General features: G+C 37.0%; 2 protein-coding genes across 6 annotated transcripts in view; one reads left to right on the plus strand and one right to left on the minus strand.

The window, feature by feature from the left end:
- LOC126416358 (zinc finger MYND domain-containing protein 10) overlaps positions 1-12,562 on the minus strand; it is an 88,800-nt gene extending 76,238 nt beyond the window's left edge. Inside the window, exons 1-2 of the mRNA XM_050084039.1 lie at positions 12,392-12,562; positions 12,209-12,317 (exon numbers count right to left, since the gene is read on the minus strand). Coding sequence (XP_049939996.1) covers positions 12,209-12,317; positions 12,392-12,489 — 207 coding nt within the window. The 5' untranslated portion in view covers positions 12,490-12,562. The remainder of the gene's footprint in view (positions 1-12,208; positions 12,318-12,391) is intronic.
- A 306-nt stretch (positions 12,563-12,868) lies between these two features.
- LOC126416342 (anillin-like) overlaps positions 12,869-20,974 on the plus strand; it is a 140,344-nt gene continuing 132,238 nt past the window's right edge. For all 5 annotated transcript variants that reach the window (XM_050084015.1, XM_050084016.1, XM_050084017.1 and 2 more), the window contains exon 1: positions 12,869-13,027. In XM_050084015.1, the coding sequence (XP_049939972.1) occupies positions 13,010-13,027 (18 nt within the window). In that variant the 5' untranslated portion in view covers positions 12,869-13,009. The remainder of the gene's footprint in view (positions 13,028-20,974) is intronic.

Here is a 20,974-nt window from a genome sequence, read left to right on the forward strand (position 1 = left end):
CCAGATGCGGGGAACAAACATGAGTTAACTGAAATGAGTGTGGTAATAAAAGGTTTTGAAAAAAGCTGATAAGTGGGAGAAAACAATATTGGTGAACTGTAGACAAGCTAGGTTGTCTGCAGGTAATTTGTTCCACAAATCAACTCTGAGAAAAGATACAGTCAGAGAGTAAGATTGCAGCACAGGGAAGGAAGAAGTACTGCCAATGAAATGGTTCAAATGGCTCTGAGCACTATGGGACTTAACATCTGAGATCATAAGTCCCCTAGAACTTAGAACTACTTAAACCTAACTAACCTAAGGACATCACACACATCCATGCCCGAGGCAGGATTCGAACCTGCGACCATAGATAGCAGTTGCGCGGTTCCAGACTGAAGCGCCTACAACCGCTCGGCCATACCGGCCGGCACTGCCAATGACTTGGGGCCCAATACTCGGCATGCGCTGAAGAGTTACAGTAAATAACTTTGGTGCCAGACAGAATATTATGATCTCTGTGGAAAAACAGGAGATATGTTGAGATTGATCTTGTTTTGACACATTCTGTTATATGTACTTTATTAGTGTTGAGTAGAGCTTATGAAGATGGGAGTGTGTCTGTTCATTAATCAATAAAAACCATTCCAGTGAAGAAAACGGTGTACACAATTATTATTGTCCTGTGGCACGATTTACTACAGAGAAGCCAAAGGAGTTTAGCTGTTCTTCAAGGGTATGATAGGAGGTAAGTGAAAATGGATTAATTCCTGGCTGGGTTGGACTGTGTCAAAATGGCCGCTTGAGCGGTACGTAAAACTGAGGTGAGTACAATTCTTGCACTTTTCAAGAGCTTGCAGTTCTTAACTTTCTGATTTCATGGTCAAAACAAAAAAGGGAATAATAGTTTTCTCCAGGTCAGCTCATCAGATAAGCCGTCTGGCTCCTGCATACTGATCTAAAGTGAGAAAGGTATCTTTTTTTTCTAGCTCATAAAACTAACCATAATCATAAAAATGGCATCAGGAAATAACCTGTTCATACCTCTCTCACCTAACGCCAATTCATTTTGTGTGCTGCAACTAAAGATACCATTAAGAGTCATCCTCAAGTTGTGGGCGTGTCTGGTTTCTGAAATTATTAAATTATTTTTCTCTCATTAAGTAGCCAAGAATTTTTCTACCTCCATCAATAAACACAAGTCACACGAAAGGAGATTTTTACATCACACAATCACAAAAGTTTTGCGAGTGCTGCGTGAAATGAGTACACTGTATGCTCCTTGTGGGGTCTGAATAAATAAGCAAGTTCATAAGCTGGCTTTCATGTTCTAGTTATATGTCACCACTTACTTATTATGGTGTCCATTAATCACAAGTCATTATATTCACTCACTGCACTAATTCTATTAAATCCAGAATGTTCTGATGGTTTGTAGCAGACATTGTATGAGTAAAATTTATATCAAAGAATGTAATCAGTATTTTAATAATTTATCAATTTGATATGGAAATCTGGCATACAGGTTCTAAGCAACACACAAAATAATTGGATCATTTTAGTGTTTGACACATGGAAAATTTGTAACAATTGCTCAAAGCCAGTCAAAATCTGTACTTTTAGCAAACTGTCTCTCCAAATTTTATATGACTTTTCAGACATCAAAAGTACTAGCAGTTTTGGGCTCAATACTTTAATTCGGTTATTGGAAAAAGTGGAACTCACATAATACCTCCATGGTATACAGTCACTGTAAAGAAACTTCTAAAGAAACAGAGATAACTGTATAATAGGTGTAAACAAAGCGTAGGGCTATAGATAGAGAGATGCTGAATGAAACACATTTGACTGTCAAGAGAGCAATCTGTGATGCCTTCAATGACTACCATAGCAAAATATTGTCACGACATTTCAAAAAATCCAAAGAAATTCTGGTTGTATTTAAAGGCTGTTAGTGGCACCAAAGTTAGTGTCCAGTCCCTAGATAATGAGACAGGAACTGAAACTGAGGGTAGCAATGCAAAAGCTAAAATGCTTAACTCCATTTTCAAATGTTCCTTTACAAAGTAAAACCCAGAAGCACTGCCCCAATTAAATTGTCATAGCACTGAGAAGATGAATGAAATAAATATTACTGACATTGTGTTGAGAAACAGCTGAAATCATTAAAACTGAACAAAGCTCTAGGCCCCGATGGAATCCGTCAGATTCTATCCTGAATTTGTGGCTGAGTTAGCCCCTCATTTAACTATAATCTATCATAGATCCCTCCAACAAAAAACTGTGCTCAGTCCTTGGAAAAAGGCACAGATCACACCCGTCTACTAGAAGAATAGTGATAAAAAAAAAACTACCGTCAATATCCTTGACACTGATTCATTATAGAATCTTAGAACATATTCTGAGCTCAAACATAATGAGGTACCTTGAACAGAATGACCTCCTCAGTGTCAACTGACATGGATTTCAAAAATATTGATAATGTGAAATCCAGCTCGCACTTTTCTCATGTGACGAACTGAAAGCTTTAGATTAAGGCAACCCGGTAGATGCAATGTTTCTTGATTTCTGAAAAGCATTTGACTCAGTGCTTCACCTATGCTTATTGTCAAGAGTACGATCACATGGGGTATGAAGTGAAATTTGTGACTGGTTTGAGTACTTTTTGGTAGTGAGGAAACAGCATGTTATCTTGGATGGAGATCGTCAGATGCAGAAGTAACTTTGACTGTGTCACAGGGAAGTGTGTTGAGTTCCTTGCTCTTCATGTTGTATATTAATGACCTGCAGACAATATTAACAGTAAAATCAGCTTTTTGGAGATGATGCAGTTACCTATAATGAAGTAGTATCTGAGAGAAGCTGCATAAATATTCGGTCAGCTCTTGATAAGATTTCAGTGTGGCTAAAACCCAAAACTCAGAGAGGGTCATTCTTGGTTAAAATCAACATCTATTGAAATTTTGTGCCAGCCACATAAGAGTGTTGCTAGAAACACCACTTTAAGGATGCATCAGGTTTGCTTTAAATCCATGTAGTAATGGTCTTATGCATTAGTTACCTTTGAGATTGGGCATGGCGAGTTGATGTTAGTCAAGAATGCCTTTACGGCAACAAAGACACCATTGTCAACACCTCACTGAGTTTGAATGAGATTGTGTAATGTGTCTTCAAGAGACTGGATGTTCCTTCTGCAATATTGCAGAAAGACTTGGCAGGAAGGTAGCCACTGCATACGATTGCTGGCATGAGAATCTATGGTCACAAAAAGACTGGGCTCCAGACATCCATGTGACACCACTGAGAGGGAAGAGCATCGTGTTCGGCATATGCCTGAGGCACATCATGCTGTATCTGCAGCAGCAGTTTCATCTGTGACACAACAAACTGTTACAAAACGGTTACTTCAAGGACAACTCCGAGTCAAACTGTAGCATTCCACTGACCCCAAACCACCAGCATTTGCTGCTTTAGTGATGTCAAATGAGGGCTCATTGAAAGGCAGGGTGGAGGTCTGTTGTGTTTTCTGATGCAAGCAGGTTCTGCCTCTGTGCCAGTGATGGCCGTTTGTTGGCTAGATGGAGGCCAGTTGAGAGCCTGCAACTAATATATCTGCGTGCTAGACACACTGGACCTACAACTGGAGTTATAGTCTGGGATGTGATTTCATATGACAGTGCTCTCGTGGTTATCGCACACACCCTGACTGCAAATTTGTTTGTCAATTTGGTGATCAACCTCTTGTGCTGCCATTCATGAACTGAATTTCAGGGGGTGTTTTCCAACAGAATAATGCTCACCCACAGACCACTGTTGTAACCCAACATGCTCTACAGAGTGTCTACATGTTCCCTTGGCCTGCTTGATAACCAGATCTGTCTCCAACTGAGCATATATAGGACTCCAGCAGCATCCACAAACAGCATTAACTGACCCTGTATTAACTGGCCAAGTGCAACAGGCATGGAACTCCAGCCCACAAACTGACGTCCGGCACACATACAACACAATGCATGCATGTTTGCATGCTTGCATTCCACATTCTGGTGGTTACACCGTTTATTAATGTATCAGCGTTTCACATTTGCAATGGCGTATGTCACACTTACACTAGCCTGTGATCTTGCTATTTTAATGACTTAAATATGTTATCCTAAACAAATGGATTCCAAAAATGTCATTACTCTACATTAATTATTTTGTGGTGTTGCTATTTTTTTTCCCACATCAGTATATTTCGTAATGGTATGCTAATGGGAAATGGAGATGGTGTATTTGTTGTAACAGACAAGAACTCAAATCCATCAAGATAAATATTGAAGCTGCATGAGAAATTGTTTCGGCAAGACTCAGTATCAAGGATGGGCTTTTCTACTAATCACCACTCCCCCCCAGCACTATTCCAGATGAAACCTAAAACTTTAAAGAAAATCTGAGTTTGCTAGTATGAATACTTCTCAATCATGCTTTCATCACTGGAGGAGACTTTAATCACCGAACAATCGGTTGGTATAATTAGCCTATAGTTTTTTAAGTTATGTGAGTGACTATACATATTGTTATACTTTACTAAATGTCTTCTCTGGAAACTATCTAGAACAGATATAATGGAAGCCCACTCACGATGGAAATTTATTGGTTCTCATAGTAACAAAGAAACCTCACTTCTAAAAATGGTTCAAATGGCTCTGAGCACTATGGGACTTAACTTCTGAGGTCATCAGTCCCTTAGAACATAGAACTACTTAAACCTAACTAATCTAAGGTGATGTGAGTCAAAGCTCCAGAATCTAAATACCAAATCTCCCTTTCTGCTGCTATAAAGGGTTTCTTGTGTTCTGACTGTTTTCTAGTTATATTTTCTTTCTCAACCTTGCTACAGAAATTCTGTTGCACTCGTAGCAGTTAATAAAGCGTTTTGTATGACTGTTTATTTAGATATAATGCTGGGTTTTCATTTCCTTTTGCATCTTCAGATTTCACATATAGTAATAGTTTTACTTTATTAGATTAACCGATGGGATGTGTGACACTGTTTTCAAGTACCATAATCACAGGTTGACAGGCCCCGAAAGATCAAGTCATCTAGCCAAGAGCAAAGTTCATATCTACTCTTCACTAACTGGGAATTTCATTTCATTTAAGTTAAACACAGTCATTACAGTTCAGCCACAGTAGTCATCTATCAAACTGCATTTATCTAATTTGATACTGATTAATGTTCTAAGCAAGTTCATTCTTCGCGATAGTCCACAGTTTCAAATGCTTTTTCCAAGACTATCCAAGCTCCTGCTTCTGTACTCGTGCTCCTTGTATAGAATAATTTGTCTTGTCAATGGAGAGTAGAATCTGGGAATGTCTCTTTTCTTCCAAGAATCTTCCAGTTTCGTTGGGTCCAAAGGAGAGTTTTCTGAAACATCCCACACATTGCTATGGACTAAATATGCACATTTCCACATTGCGTAATTTTTGTGTCCAATCAACTTTTCAACTGCTGTAAGTCCAAATGATGCCATACCATTCATTTTTAGGTCTGAATGAAAAAAGTACCCGTTTCTGCATGCACAGATGATCAGTGTTGTAATTTGTGCTGGAGCTAAAGACATTTACGAAAACAATGCTATGAAAATGTATAAAGAGCTCTTGAGTGTTTTGCTAGTACTGTCAAATACAAACATTTTCCTGGTGAACTTTCCCCACAGGCATGATTTACCTGAATGGTCATGTGTGAATAAGGAAATTCACAGAATTAATGCGAAACTTAAAAGTAGTTGTAGGCTATTCAGCAATGTGAAATTAATTGACGCAAACACACTTGATAGAGAATGTTTTACGAAACATGGGCTTCACCTAAACAGAAATAGGAAGGCCAGGTGAGGAACCTTAATAAGGGAAGCAATTAAATGTAATTACAAAGCGACAGCCACCGAACTGGGATGGTATAAATTTCCAATAGCAGAAACACCAGCACAAACAGCAGCAGCACGCAAATGGACCGTCCAAAAAACAGCAGCAACAGAGGAACCTACTACTGGACCAACATTAGCAGCAGCAGAACTAGCAACAGAAGCAATAGTTACAGCATCAAAAACCAACCAACCAGAATCATTAGCAGTCACAGCAACATCAGAAGCAGTAGTTCCAACATCAATATCCAAGCAACCAGAATCACTGACATTCACTGCAACAGCACACAGCAGCAGCAGTGGAAATAGGAGCAGTCATCACACCAGAAGAAGGCAGCCACCCTTGAGAAGCCAGGATTTTTGCTGGGGCAAAACAGTGAACACCAGCACATAACAGGGAAACAGGGAAATGTTTGCAAGCAGAGGAATCTACAACAAGGTATGAAATCTTGTAACAGTGTAAGAGAAAATGCATCAACAGAGTGTAAAGTCACAGGTCAGTTGGATTGTTCAAATCAGCTAAGAATTATGAGTCTGAACATTCAGTGTCTTAAAAACAAGTACCTTGAACTTGAGGTAGCAGCAAATAGTGACCATATTGATTGTTTATGTGTTATGGAACATTGGTGCAGGGACAGTGAACTAAACAGCATAAACTTAAGCCAATATAAACTTGCCAGTCAGTACTGTAGGCAAAATGCCAAAGGTGGTGGTGTATGCATTTATCTAAATCCCAAGCTTAAATTTAAGTTAAGACACAAGGCTAAACCATTAATCATAGAAAAGGATTTTGAGGCAGTAGCCATTCAGTTATATAGTTTAAAGAAGAAAATAATTGTTGGAGCAATATACAGGTCACCATCTGGAGATACTGAAGTCTTTCTTAAGAATTTGGAAGAAATGCTCAACATTTTCTCAAATGAGAACTCTACCATAATTCTTTGTGGTGACTTTAATATTAATCTATTGGTCCAGAGTCCAGTAAAAAACAAGTTTTTAGACATACTAAAAAGCTTCAACATGTTCCCCCACATATCAGCTCCCACTAGAATAACAGATTCCAGTGAAAGCCTAATAGATAACATCTTCTCAAATGTGGACACACATGAAGTTGCAGTTACAAATGTGAATATAGGATTATCAGATCATAATGCACTAACCTGTAAACTCACTGCAACTCCCAAGGAGGAGGAAAATAAAAAGGAGTACAAACGATTTTTCTCTACTGAAAATTGTAATCAGTTCAAAAATAATTTAAAAAATGCAGTTTGGTTAGAGGTCCTGGCACAAACAAACACAAATGATGCTTACAATATATTTGCTTCCACTTTTATGACATACTTTGAAATGTGTTTCCCAAAAAAGCTTTTGAGTTATAGATCATCTGGATCCAAAGGGACCTGGATTACACCCGGAATTAAAAAGTCAAGTGAAACCATGAAATTACTAAGTTTAAAGTTAAAAACATGTCACGATCAGCAGTTTGTTGAAAGACTTACCGCAAAGTAATAGCAAAAGCAAAATTATTAAGTAATGATAGATTAATAAGGCAAGCTAGTAACAAGTCCAGAATGATGTGGAAAATGGTAAAAAAAGAAACTGGGGGTCAAACTAAAGAACAGGAAATCAATCTTAAAAATAATGAAAATATTCCCATAGAAAAAGATGCCATGGCAAACTACGTAAACAATTATTTTGTAAATATTCCCCTTACTTTAAGTAGTAAATTTATGCAACAACCAACAGTGACAACTCCAATGGTAAATACCAGCATGATGGCAATGCCAACAGATGAGCATGAAGTTCTAAAAGTCATTAAATGCTTGAAATCCAAAATGTCCTCTGGCTTGGATGATGTACCTGTATCAATAATTAAGAAAATTGCTCCATGTGTTGTCAAACCTATAGTGCACATAGCAAACTTGTCCCTTAGTGAAGGGATATTTCCGGACAAACTTAAAATCTCCAAAGTGATACCTCTATACAAAAATGGTGACAGACATAAAATAGAAAATTACCGACCTATATCTCTCCTTCCAGCCTTCTCCAAAATACTTGAGGAATTAATGAAAATCAGGGTTACATAATATCTAGAAAAACATAAACTAATAAATAACAGTCAACATGGCTTTCGAGCAGGGCACAGTACAGAAACAGCCATATTGGACTACACAACAGAAATAGTAAGAAATATGGAGTCAAATAAAGAGGTTGTTGGAATTAATCTAGATTTATCCAAAGCATTTGATACTGTGAACCATGTAATATTACTAGAGAAACTTGAAGCAATAGGCATCAGGGGTACTGTTAAAAAATGGTTTGAATCTTATCTGCAAAACAGGTCACAAGTTGTTGAGCTGAGGTCATCCAACAATCTTCACAATTTTAAACTCGTATCTGAACCAAAACAAATTGAAATAGGTGTTCCACAGGCCAGCATTCTGGGCCCATTGTTATTTCTAATTTATATCTATGATATACAGGCTCCAGACAGCTCAGCCAAAATTCTACTATTTGCAGATGACACGAGTATCATAATTAGTGATATAAAAGAATCATTGTGTACTACAGCAGAGAAAACGCTCTCATACATCCAGTCATGGTTTTATTCAAATAAGCTGACATTAAATACAAAGAAAACAAACTTTATACAGTATGGAAGCAAGTGTCAAGGGGAAAATATGTGCCTTATGCTGGATAGCAAACAAATAGAAAAAGTGTGCACTACAAAGTTTCTGGGAATGTGAATTGACCAAGATTTAAACTGGAATGAACACAGTGTGTATCTCACCCAGAAACTTAGCTCAGCATGTTTTGCCTTAAGAATAATATCCAAGGTATGCAGCAAAGAATGTATTAGAGCAGTGTATTTCAGTTATTTCCAATCAGTTGCAAGCTATGGCATAAGTTTTTGGGGAAAAACCAGGTCAAGACTAAATGACATTTTTATTATGCAAAAAAGAGCTATTCGTATCATGACACACAGCCCACCACAAACTCACTGTAGACCCTTATTCAGACAACTAAAGATACTAACAATACCATCAATATATATTTTTAAATGCCTGGAAATGATAAGTAAAAATAACTGCGATCTCCAAACCAACTCAAGCTACCATGATCACAATACAAGGCATTGTAAAGACTTCCACATTCCCTATGTAGCAAAAACTAGAAGTCAGAAACATGTTAGCCACTTAGGAATAAAGCTTTTAAATGCACTTCCATCTCAAATTAAAGAATTGAAAGGTAAAAATAATTTCAAGCATGAAGTAAAAAAATACTTGATGGAAAAATGCTTCTACAGTTTAAATGAATACCTGTCTCAGACTGTGAATTGAAGCCTGTAGCCTACTTATTTTTTTAAAAATTCGGACTAATTAAATGATGTTTTCAACTTTGTAATTATGATACTTAGGAAAAATCTGTTAAATATCCGTAATACGTTTTTGTGTATATCCATAACAAGTTTTGTGTATAAGGCATAGTTCATTATCTAAAATTTTTTATTGTGAGCATGTACTTTTGTTTTTTGGGTAATATGTTCTTGTACACTACTTATGTACTATGTGTATGTAATTTGTTTGCTGTTTGTATATGTTTGTCAATTTATTATGTGTATGTGTTGTTATGTGTTACGTGTAATCAAATGACAAATCCTATATCACATGTGTGACCTACTGGATGCTAAATAAATAAATAAATAAATTCAACAAAAAGTTAAAAACAAAAATCATTGACACACATGTAACTTACTTACAAACCGACTTCAGATTTCCATGCACACTTTTTATTTTTAACCCTTATAAAACATTGCTTTCACACCTGGTCCTGGGCTCATAACCGTTTTGTTGAGCATTTTTGGCATTAACATGAAATAATTGTAAAAGGACATTTGATTAAATGGAAAGCCAGTACATACACTACAACCACAGCACATATATGAACACACAACCACCAGAGAGTAACAGTAACAACAAAGGGTCAATATCATTTTATATATCCAAGAGATATTAAAAACAGCAGCATTGAGAAACAAGCTTAAATCATTAAAATTGGTGGAGCTCAAACATAATGAGGTATCTGGAACAAGGGACACAATGACCTTCTCTGTGAAAACCATCATTGATTACAAAAACATAGGTTATGTAAAACTTGACTTTTCTCACCTACTGAAGACAATGGATCAAACAATTGGTGGATTGCAATTAAGTGGAAACACTTCTGGAAAGCAGTCAAGAAATAGTGCTAATCCACCCAATGCTATTAACAAAAATATGGTTATGTGAAGTATCAAAGTTTGTGATTGGATAAAGAATTCGTTAATAGGGAGGAAGCGACACATCTTGGATGGAGAGTCGTCAACAGATGTGGAAGTAGGCCTAACTTCAGGCATGCCTCAGAGAAGTATGTTGAGACTTTTGCTCATGTTTTATATTAATGTCCTGGAAGACAATATTAACAATAACCTCAGACTTTTTTTGCAGATGCTGCAGTTTTCTATGATGAGATTTAGTTGAAAATAACTGCACAGATATCCAGTGATAGCTTGATAAAATTTCAAAATGGAGCAAGTATTGGCAACTTGCTTTAAAATGCCCAGAAACAAAAAGTTGTAAATTCACAAAATGCAGATGCATTTTATCCTATAACTACATCATCAATGAGTCCCAAATGCTATCAGACAACCCATTAAATATCTGGGTATAACAACGTGTAGAAACATAAAATTAAATATTGAATACATTCACTCTTAGGTAAGGTAGGTGGCAGACTTCAGTTCAGTGATAAGCATGTGCATAGCATATGAAGACGTGAAGATCGAAAAGGTTGACAGTGTTAAATTTCTGGAATTACAACTCGATAATACATTCAGTTGGGAAAGGCATACCACAGAACTGCTGAAACGCCTAAACAAGTCTGTATTTGCAATGAGAATGATGCCAGATGTAGGAGATATAGATATAAAAAAAACTTGCATACTTTGCTTACTTTCGTTCTATTATGTCATACGGGATCATATTCTGTGGTAACTTGTCAAACTGAGTAAAATTTTTTAGCGTGCAAAAGTGTGTAAAAGACTCATTTGTAGTGCAAATTCAAGAACATAATGTAGAAATCTGTTCAAGGAACTTTGTATTCTAACCACTACTTCTCAATATATTTATTCCTTAATGAAATTTGTTACAAGTAATATATCTCTGGTTCCAGCCAATAACTCAGTTCATAGTTTCAGAACTAGGAATAAGAACAATCTACATACAGACCTAAAGTCACTTATCTTGGTACAAAAAGGGGTCCAATATTCAGAAACACACATTTTCATTAAACTTTCAGCAACCAATAAAATATTGGTTTCAGATAAAGCATGATTTAAACAGAGTTTGAAAGACTTTTTGATAGGCAACTCCTCCTACTCTATAGATGAATATCTTAACAGGGACTGTTAGGCCAGGTTAAGTAAAAACGACTGTCAGATTTCAGTTTTGACAACACTTGGCCACAACAGTCAAGATTATGTATTTTGTGTAAGTTAAATTTATTAAAAGTGCATAACAATGTTTCGTTTTGACAGTGTATTAATTCTATAAATGTTAGTAGTTCCAATTTACTGTAATGTATTCACCTATTTTGACAGTCTCCTGACAAATGATCAGTGTAGTATGTACTGTATTCAAGTGTTTTATGTTATTCTTTCTGACATGTTCCACACCCATGAGAATAATGTCATTTTTGGAATTATGAAACAAAAACTGAATTTAATCTAATCTATACTGTGCTGAATGCATACAAAGAAAGGGCAACACTAAATGGGCACCACGTGTTTCAGACTCACAGGTGAGTGTCACCGAACTGCTGTAAAACCAGAACTAGCAAATGTTTAAAAATAATCAGCAATCATTCTGTAATCTAGGAATATACTTTGTATCAATCCTTTCTGGGCCTCGTAGACAAATTAGAACAATTACAGTGTGCATTCTTATGAGAATGGGATGAGGACAAATCTTAAGTGCTGTAATGAGAGATTCCCATTATAGTCTTCTAGCATATTTCAGAACATTAAGTTTTACTTTTCCATAAACATTACAGGTATAACAGACAAACAGACAGCTACTCTTTCGGCAAACCAATATTACATTCTCCATGACTGACACATGAGAAGTTCATTTTTTGAGTACAATGTGTGTGTTTATTCCAGCAACATTTAAATGTATTATTTTATTCATACGGAAATATTGAACACCATAATATAACTTTACTTGTAATGTTTCTGAGAAAATCTTACGTGCGCCTATAGATTGAGTGGGGAATGCTTTACTTACTTTACCGTAGGATATCAACGTATCTTTCACCGTTTCTTCGCGCATCTCACCGGCTTCTAAAACACTTTGTTGATGTAATTTTTGGATTCTCTCGTGGATTTCGAACCATCTGTAAATCGAAAACTTTTTAATACTTTCTTAGAGGAAATGAAATTGTGCTGTTAGACGATAGCAGAAATTTACCTTCTTGAACCGAGTTCTTCAATATTAGTCGGTTCTAGGTAGCTAACATAGGTTTCTATTTCACCAGGGTGAATGATATAATTTATACTTTCGGCCATTTGTTACTGTAAACGACTGGCAGTATCCATAAATCGTATCTTCTGGACTCGTCGACGCACTGAGTTTGTTTACTTCGTAATAGGTTTTGAATTTGCCTCCATGGTAACTGTTGTTATGGTAATACATGCGATGTGCCAACATCGGAAATTCACATTACCTAAATAAAATAACCAGACGTCTCCTTTAACGATAATTCTTTTCATTTCCTAAATGGGATAAATTTCCAATGTACAATTAGGTTCTTTGAAGGTTTTTCGGTGGATGACAAATTGAGTTAAATTTTTACACTCAAAATACTTATTTGAAACTAAGGTCACTACTGAAAGTTCCCTTACGTTTCATACGTTGGCCAATGATAAGCCAGCGGCGGTTACTGATTTGAGTTCGAAATGGGAGAGCAGTGTAAGGGCTTGGTTTATGTGTTTAGAATTTAACGACGTGTGATGTGTAGCTAAGAAACGTTGTTTGGTTTTGTAGAGGATATAGTCACCCAGATCTTTAACGTGTTGGTAAACAATAATGGATCCTTTTACTCAGGTAACTGTTATTTTGCGGAATATGTCAAGTCTGTTTACACCGACGGGCATTTCCCATAGCCTAATGTAAAATAGTAATACAAGATTCAACAGTCTCTAGGCTGTATTTTCAAATTTCATTTATGGTGCGTGGATGACGCCTAAATATGCCAGAAATTGAGATCTACGAAGCAATGACTGTATACACAGCGTACCTATAAACATTTCAGCAGGAGTAATTTGTTGATCTACATGCTCCATGTGAAGAAAACTGCGTACACATTTCTGTTCTATAGTTTTGATGTGCATCCTTGCACGAGCATTCCATCGGTTGCTTTTGTCGATTGTGGAAAAATTTTTATGACGGCTGAATTCTGTACCCGACATCGTCCAGTGGAAGATTTTAAAATTTATCGCTTCCAAGGAGTGAAGTTACTCGGAAACAAATTTTCTGCCAAAATAAGTGATTTTTGAACCCATGCATCTCAAAAGCCTCACCAGATCCACACTTCTGTTAATTGCTAATTGAAAGAACATCTTTTTCTCTACAAAGCCCAAAATTTCCCCAAATGATTTTTTCCTAGAAAATATACATTTATCCAGCAAAGTTTCTCATGCAAACATACAGTTTGGAGTGTCAGAAAAAGCAGTATTTTAAAAATGTCACAATGTAGGCCCAATTAAAAGTTTTTATGGTCTGGGATGGATTTTGCAATTACCAGTAAATAAAAAAGAAAATAAAACTGGTGTCTGCATTTCTATGGGGACATGCCGACAGCCTAGCAAGTCCAGTTGTGTGAGGAATGTTTTGTAGGTCCCCAGTCCTGCTGGTGGATTGCTTAATAAAGGTTCCCAAACCTTTGCAGAATATAGCAGAGTCTTCCACCCCGCAACCTTTTGTTTGGTTAGATTATATTTTTCACTCCCAACCTGCCATTCATGACACAACTACATTAGTGCTCCATAGGTGTTAATTTTTCATAAATTTCAGTAATGATTAGCTCTAGAGAACTGCATCTGCTAATCTATGTTGTAGATGATACCGGTAGATGTGTGCTAGTCAGGATCCAGTCTGTTTCTTTTCAAATTAGCCAGTGAAACGGTCTGAGGATTGCAGAAATGCATGAAATGTTAAGTGCACAGTTTTCCTCTATAGAGATTTCACAAACATTGCCAACCCGCCAGCAGGCAATTTACTAGCCTGGTGTGGTGTCAAAACTGTAAGCTCTAGCTCATCATCAGGTTGGTTTTGATAGTTTGGCAACAAATGACTTGAAGTTCCCTGAGAATCTGTCCACTTTAACTGGTGACTTTCTTTTCTTGCAGCAAGTCTTGAAACCAAAGAAAACCTTTCTTCCGGAGATGCCATGGCTGATTCAGTTTGCGCCTTCTCTACAATTTCATTGATGATTTGCTAACAGGCTATATGTAAATCCAAAGATAAGCGGATTTGGTTCCCCACTGCCCTCTGTTGTGGACTACCTTGTGCAGTAAATTCTTTAACAGTTGCTATTCTAGGTCTAACACATTCTAATTTTCCATGACTTGGTGCAAGAAAGTTCCACTATGCATTTACACCAAAGTCTTTGAGGTGGTGGCACAGGTGAAATTGTTGAAATTTTTAAACTGGGCTGCAGACACCGTACCGAAGTGTATGATTTTTTGCAGAGTTGTTGCTTTTTGTTTTAGTAAACGTACAAGTTTTGTCCAAAAGACATGAAGTAGACATGCATTGTGTCTTGGGCTGTCATTATTTAAACAAACTTTCAAATTGCATTTGCTCATTTTTTACAAAAAAAGAAAAAAAATGGAAAATTATTTCTGAGACTTTGAATAGTCAGAAATTTTTGGGGTCTCTGGAAAATCTTTTCATGTTTTTGTAACAATTGGAGTTTTAAATACAGTATTAAATACAGCTTTAAGAAAACAATGGAATGCACTGTAGCTTGTCTGTTTTCCCAGTGAAAATCTTGCACAGCACCTTGAACATGGCAACAGTTTTTGAAATAAAATGTCACTGACATTTGCATGTCTTTCACATAAGGACCCTCACTCAGAAAGTATTAAAATTTGGGAGATACAAATATGTAAATAAGCATCCCTAGTATAGAGAATCAACTGGAAGAGTTCAAACCAAATAAATTGCCAGGTACAGATGGGATCCCAATTCAGTTTTACAGAGTGTACGCAAGGGCCCCTTACTTACCTTGCATTTATCATAAGTTTCTCGCCCCATGCAAAGTCCTAAGTGACTGGAAAAAAGTGCAGGTGACTTCTGTACATAAAGGGTAAAAAAGACCCGTAACATTACAGGCCAATATCCCTAACATCAGTTTGCCGCAGAATCCTTGAATGTGTTCTCAGGTAGAATATGATAAATTTTCTTAACACTGAGAAACTCACGTTCATAAATCGGCATGGTTTTAGAAAGCATCGCTCATGGGAAACTCAGCTTGCCCTTTTCTACATGATTTACTGCAAACTATGGATGAAGTGCAATGAACAGATTCTGTATTTCTAGAAAGCATTTGACACGTGCCCCATTGCAGGATGTCAGCTAAGGTGTGAGCATATTGAACAGGTTCCCAGGTATGTGAGTGCTCGATGACTTCTTAAATAATGGAACCCACTACGTTATGCTGTCCTTGACGGTGAGTGTTCATCAGAGACAGGGGTATCATTAGGAGTGCCCCAGGGAAGTGCGATAGAAACATATAGGTCAACAGAAGCATCAGATTCCACCCGTCTGAATTGATCAGTCACGTAAGGTGTCGTGGTGTGTGATGTCATTATGACGTGGAGTTTACAAGTTGGATGTGTTTATAGATATCATCATGTGTTTGCTGGTGCCATCTGGTGGTGTGTGCGGAGGGTAATGTGTTGCATTGGGTTCATTTGAGCTTTGATGTAGGGTGTGTGAAGTCGTTGGTGGTGTTTGTAGTTCAGGATGTGAGGATTGGATATTTTTTCAGTGCATTCTCAATTAATTTTTTTGTTTACGTGCGTGGTGTTTTCATTAGGTGTTATTGGTTTGCTGAGTGTGGTGCAGTAAGACGTTTAAGTTACTGTGTGGCTTCTGTTGTTAGGTATGGAAATGATGATGAGTATAACAGTGCTGTGTTTTTTTATTTTTGTTGTGTGAGTGGTTTGAGAGGGTCTTTTTGTGTGTGGGGGGGGTAGCCAACCTAGTATGCAGTGCCAGAATTTGTTGGTGGTGAGTAATTTTTTTTTATTATTTATTTTTTTCTCAAGTTGTAATATTTTTTGTATTTATGGTGTGTTGATAGTGTTTTAATATCTGTAAGGATGTTTAATTTTTTGGTTTTAGAGGTGTTGTCATTTTGGTTTTATTTTTCGTAGTTGCAGGTGTTGATCTTTTTGTATCAGTAACTGTAGTTGACCTATAAAGGTCAAAGGAAATGACCAGTTGCAATTTTTGTATTGGTAGGGGCTATTTTTGTGGTATCGATAGTTGAGGCCGAGCTATATAGGTCAAGGGAAGTGATACTAGTGGATTTTGGTGATGTAGAGGAATGTTGTAAATTATTATTGGCATAATCCGAATAACTGCAGGTAGGGGGGTTACCTTCATAGTCTCGGATGTTATTCAATTTAGCATATGTTAAAATTCAGAAGTAAGAAAGAAGTACATATATTTTTGTTTTCTCCAAAAGAATTCCTGCCCCTAGATACAGGCCTCCAAAGATGACACTGTGAACACCATTTTGAAGATGCAAATTTTCCCAAAATTTTAAAATGCAGTGTCTCTGTAACAGTTCTAGATATTTTGTTAGAGTTTTTTGAAAGGCAATTGCTTTATGATTATGGTATCCTCCATTTGGACATATTTGTCAAAGTTCTTTTACTGTCGCCTTTTGAATTTTTGTATAATTTACAGTTTTTTTTTCCAAAAATGCCAATCTAGAAATGTTAATTTTTTTCTGTTAATTGGTACCATGTAGTACTATATTCTCTGTAATGGAGAGCTTCCACCTTTAAGTTTGACAGGTTTTATTCCACCTTTAAGTTTGACAGGTTTTATTTTACAAAAAAAAAATCTTCCCCCCCCCCCCCCCCCCCCCCCCACGGTAATGTATGCCTTCACTGAAGTTGTTTATTACTAATTTCTTTCTTACAATGTTTATTTCTATTGTCTTTGTTGCAGATTTTTGTTACACTTTGTGGGACTAGTGCAGCAGGGGTTACAACCCGTCGGCTTTGAACATTGACGTCACAAGTCGCCAATCGAGAAGCGATTCTTCTTAGTGTTGTAGCTCCCTTCAGTGGCTGATAAGTGTTTTTTGACTTTTTTTTTAAAAAAAAAATCTCACGAGATAGAATAAACAGATCCACTTTATTAAGCAATCAGTAAAAAAACGAAACTGAAACATAACAGCAAAAGCGAAAATGGTAAACTGCTATCTGGCGACTTGTGACGTCATTGTCCAAAGCCGACGGGTTGTATCCCCTGCTACACTAGACCCCACTTTGTTGTAGTTTCTTGTCACTTTCTTTGTCACTGTTGCTCATTGCAGATTTCTGTATTGTAGTTGTTCAGTGCTAATATGAAGAGGCTTCTAAGAAAGCTGAGACCATCCAGTGAGTTCTGTGTTTTTGTGAGGAATTTGCCAGTTGACACAGTTGCAGTGTGTTTTGTGAAAATGGCTGTTTGAAATGTCTTCTGACTGGGGCCACAGGAGAGGGAAGTGTGCTGACTATTTGCATATCCATAAAGAGTGATATATAAGACAAACAAAAAAACAGACTTTGTTTAGGTTGGGAATAAATGTCCCCATTTGAAGACTGTTTCAAAGTGAAGATGTTTCCAGTGACGACTTTTTGTGTTCTAAATGTTTTGACAGAATAACAACAAATATAGTATCTCAACAAGGTGAAGCCTCCCATGGTGCAGATTTTGCATCAATGGAGGAAGAATTAAATACCCTGAATCAGTCAACTGCAGAGGTAGGTGTTAGTTCTGTTAAGAAACTGTGGTCAGTGAAGTTGAGTCATAAGCTCTGTCCATCAAGAAAGTAAAACTGACCACACTCTTCAAAGTAGAAATTTCATCTTCAGAAGAAAATGAACCAAAGCACCCTTGCACCACTTGCCAGGAATTTTTCACAAATATCAATTCAGCTGTTGAATATTGTGCATCCTACAGTGAAAAGGTGCAAGTTTTAACTATTATTCCAGAGACATTTTCAAAGAAAACCATTTTGAACCACATTCCATCAGTATCAAAGTACATGGTAGACAAATCAAGAAATGCGAGGTCTGTAAAAGAAGTCTTTGGAAGACCAGATCCCTAGTATGGTCATCCTGTAGAAGCAACTCAAGTTCAAGTAGTGCAGTCATTTATCTGGAAGATAAAAGTGACTGTTGTCACCAGAGTGCCAATAAAAAAGACACGATAAATGTAATAGATGAAGGTCAAAATGATGTTAAAGTGAAGAGGTACATGACTCGCAGTATTAAAGATACTTTTGCAGTTTATAAGAGCAACCATACAACTTCACATATTGGAAGATCTAAATTTTATGCGCTACGACCTAAGTGGGTTGTTCCACACACACCTAAAAATGTCTCTTTGTGTGTGTAACTTTGAAGAACTTATTGGAGCACATTACATATGACACCTTGGTTGGGCATGTCAAGTCGTTAGTAGTCTGTGGCGTAAAGTGAGAGACTTGTTTGTTTCAAGAATGTGGTGACTGCTCAGGAAAGGGAAGACTGTCTTTACAGACACGTGGCCTGGAAAATGTAGCAGATAAATCTGCAGAAATTACGTATGAGGCATGCTAGGAAAATAAACTAATTAATAAAACTGTTGCCTTTGACAGTTTCATTGATGAACTTGGTAAATGGTCGGTGAAAGCAGTAACACACCAGCATCTGAAGAAATTGCAGCGGCAACAACAGCATTAGTTGTGTCCTGCTTGACGCAATCATATTTAATATTTGGGCATAACATTGCAAAGTGATATGAAACGGAACAAGCATGTAAGGATTGTGATAGGGAAGGCAGATCGTTTACTTTGATTTATTGTGGGGATTTTGTGAAAGTATGGGTCTGCATAAACGATGCTAATGCGACCCATGTTTGTATACTGCTCAAATGGTTGGGATCCATACCAGGTCGGTTTAAAGGAAGACATCAAGGCATTTCAAAGGCTGGCTGCCTCTGTTACAGAGATGCTTCAGGAACTCTAATAGGTATACCTGGAGGGGAGACAATATTGTTTTTGAGGAATGCTATGAGAAAATGTTGAGAACTGGCATTTGAAGCTGACTGCAGAACGATTCTGCTACCACCAACATACATTTCGTGTAAGGACTTCAGAGCTAAGATATGAGAAATTAAAAGTTCTTCCAGGGGCATATAGACAGTCATTTTTCCCTCTTTCTATTTGAGACTGTAACAGGATTCCTTCTGCCACACATTGTACAGTGGCTTGCGGAGTATGTGTGTAGATAAACCACGTTTATTGTTTAGCAGACGTGCACACCGTACTTGAGCCAAATCTGAAATGGTGGAGTGTGGATATTTAAACCACTTGACATGGAAACACACCAATACTATCTCTTAATTAAAAGAAATATGCGGAGTTGTGGGGATTATGTATAAATTTAGTACTGTGACTACACAACTATTATATGGACATATGTGATTAGTAATCATAAACCTGGGTCTGTTTTGTTGTGTAGTGCCAAGAAATCTTCAGTGCAGTGTCACCCTTACCAGAGTTTTAGTAATTTCGCTGTCGTGCTGTACATTTCCTCTACCTCCCTACTCCGTACCTCTTTCCATTTTACTCATTTTTGGGGCTCTATTGCCATCTATCCCTCCTGATTTAGACTTAGTTTTCCTAAAGTGCTCCTTGCAGGGGCCAGAATGATTCCTCTAGCAGATCAACCACTAATGCTTCGCTTCAGTAAGTACTTGGAACAGTTGAATGAATATGAATAACATATTCGTGCTTCACATTAGGTTTGCTGCAAAGCTTCTGTTCATTTATGTTTATCATGTACATTCCTAATGTTCATAAGGAAAACTGGAACTTGCAGTTTCACCCATCTTCTTTGATCTGTGACATCTTCAAGATGGTGGATGCGAAATATTTAACTCCAGCAATCAAATTAAACTAATGGGACAGCTGTGGGAAGTAGAGGCTTTTGGACGGGGACAACTAAATGGAAGACAAAAAGTAACGACACCATTTCAAAACAAATATTAATCCAAAAATCAAGCACATGAAATTTGCACCATGTAAGTTAATACAACCAAAAATTGCAAAAATGGAAGCCGTTGGTATCATAAATTCCAGTTGATGTATATAGCTCAAAAAAAGCCCTTGATATAAGGGACCCGCACACACAACTCTAAAACCCGGTACCGCAAATTTCATATGATGTATCTGCCAGCTATACCTAGGCCCATTGCACCAAACACTAACATAATCAAATCATCAAATACATTATCCAGACCTTCACTTACCCTATCTATCTAAAATAATGTTGACAATACAATAAACCAAAACTCATTTGCATAAGTAATGTAAAAAATGTAACCTATTCGATGATGGTAAGATCTGTAATACTTACCAACCACAGTACAGTGCATTTGCCAAACAGGAACAAGAAAAACCCCAAAATACGTGAAAACTTACATCATCACCGATTTAAATATACAAAAAACTATGAACTTAAAAACAAACACACACACACAGCAATAAAAAATAAATAAAACAACAAAAAATACTTTCCAACCAAAGTAACTGCATGTAAATCTAGGCTCTCACCCCCGTACACAAATACAGGTGGGCATTTGGTAAAGCACTTTGTACTCATTACCACAAAAGTAAATATGAGGTGCAATTCTTTCTCTTCCAGAAGGGCTGAAACATCTGATAAGAGGAGTAGAAGTTGGAAATGACGTCTAAAAATCTTGATTTCACATTTACCAACA

The sequence above is a fragment of the Schistocerca serialis genome, chromosome 8 (genome assembly GCF_023864345.2).
Source record: "Schistocerca serialis cubense isolate TAMUIC-IGC-003099 chromosome 8, iqSchSeri2.2, whole genome shotgun sequence".
NCBI classification, from domain to species: Eukaryota; Metazoa; Arthropoda; class Insecta; order Orthoptera; family Acrididae; genus Schistocerca; species Schistocerca serialis.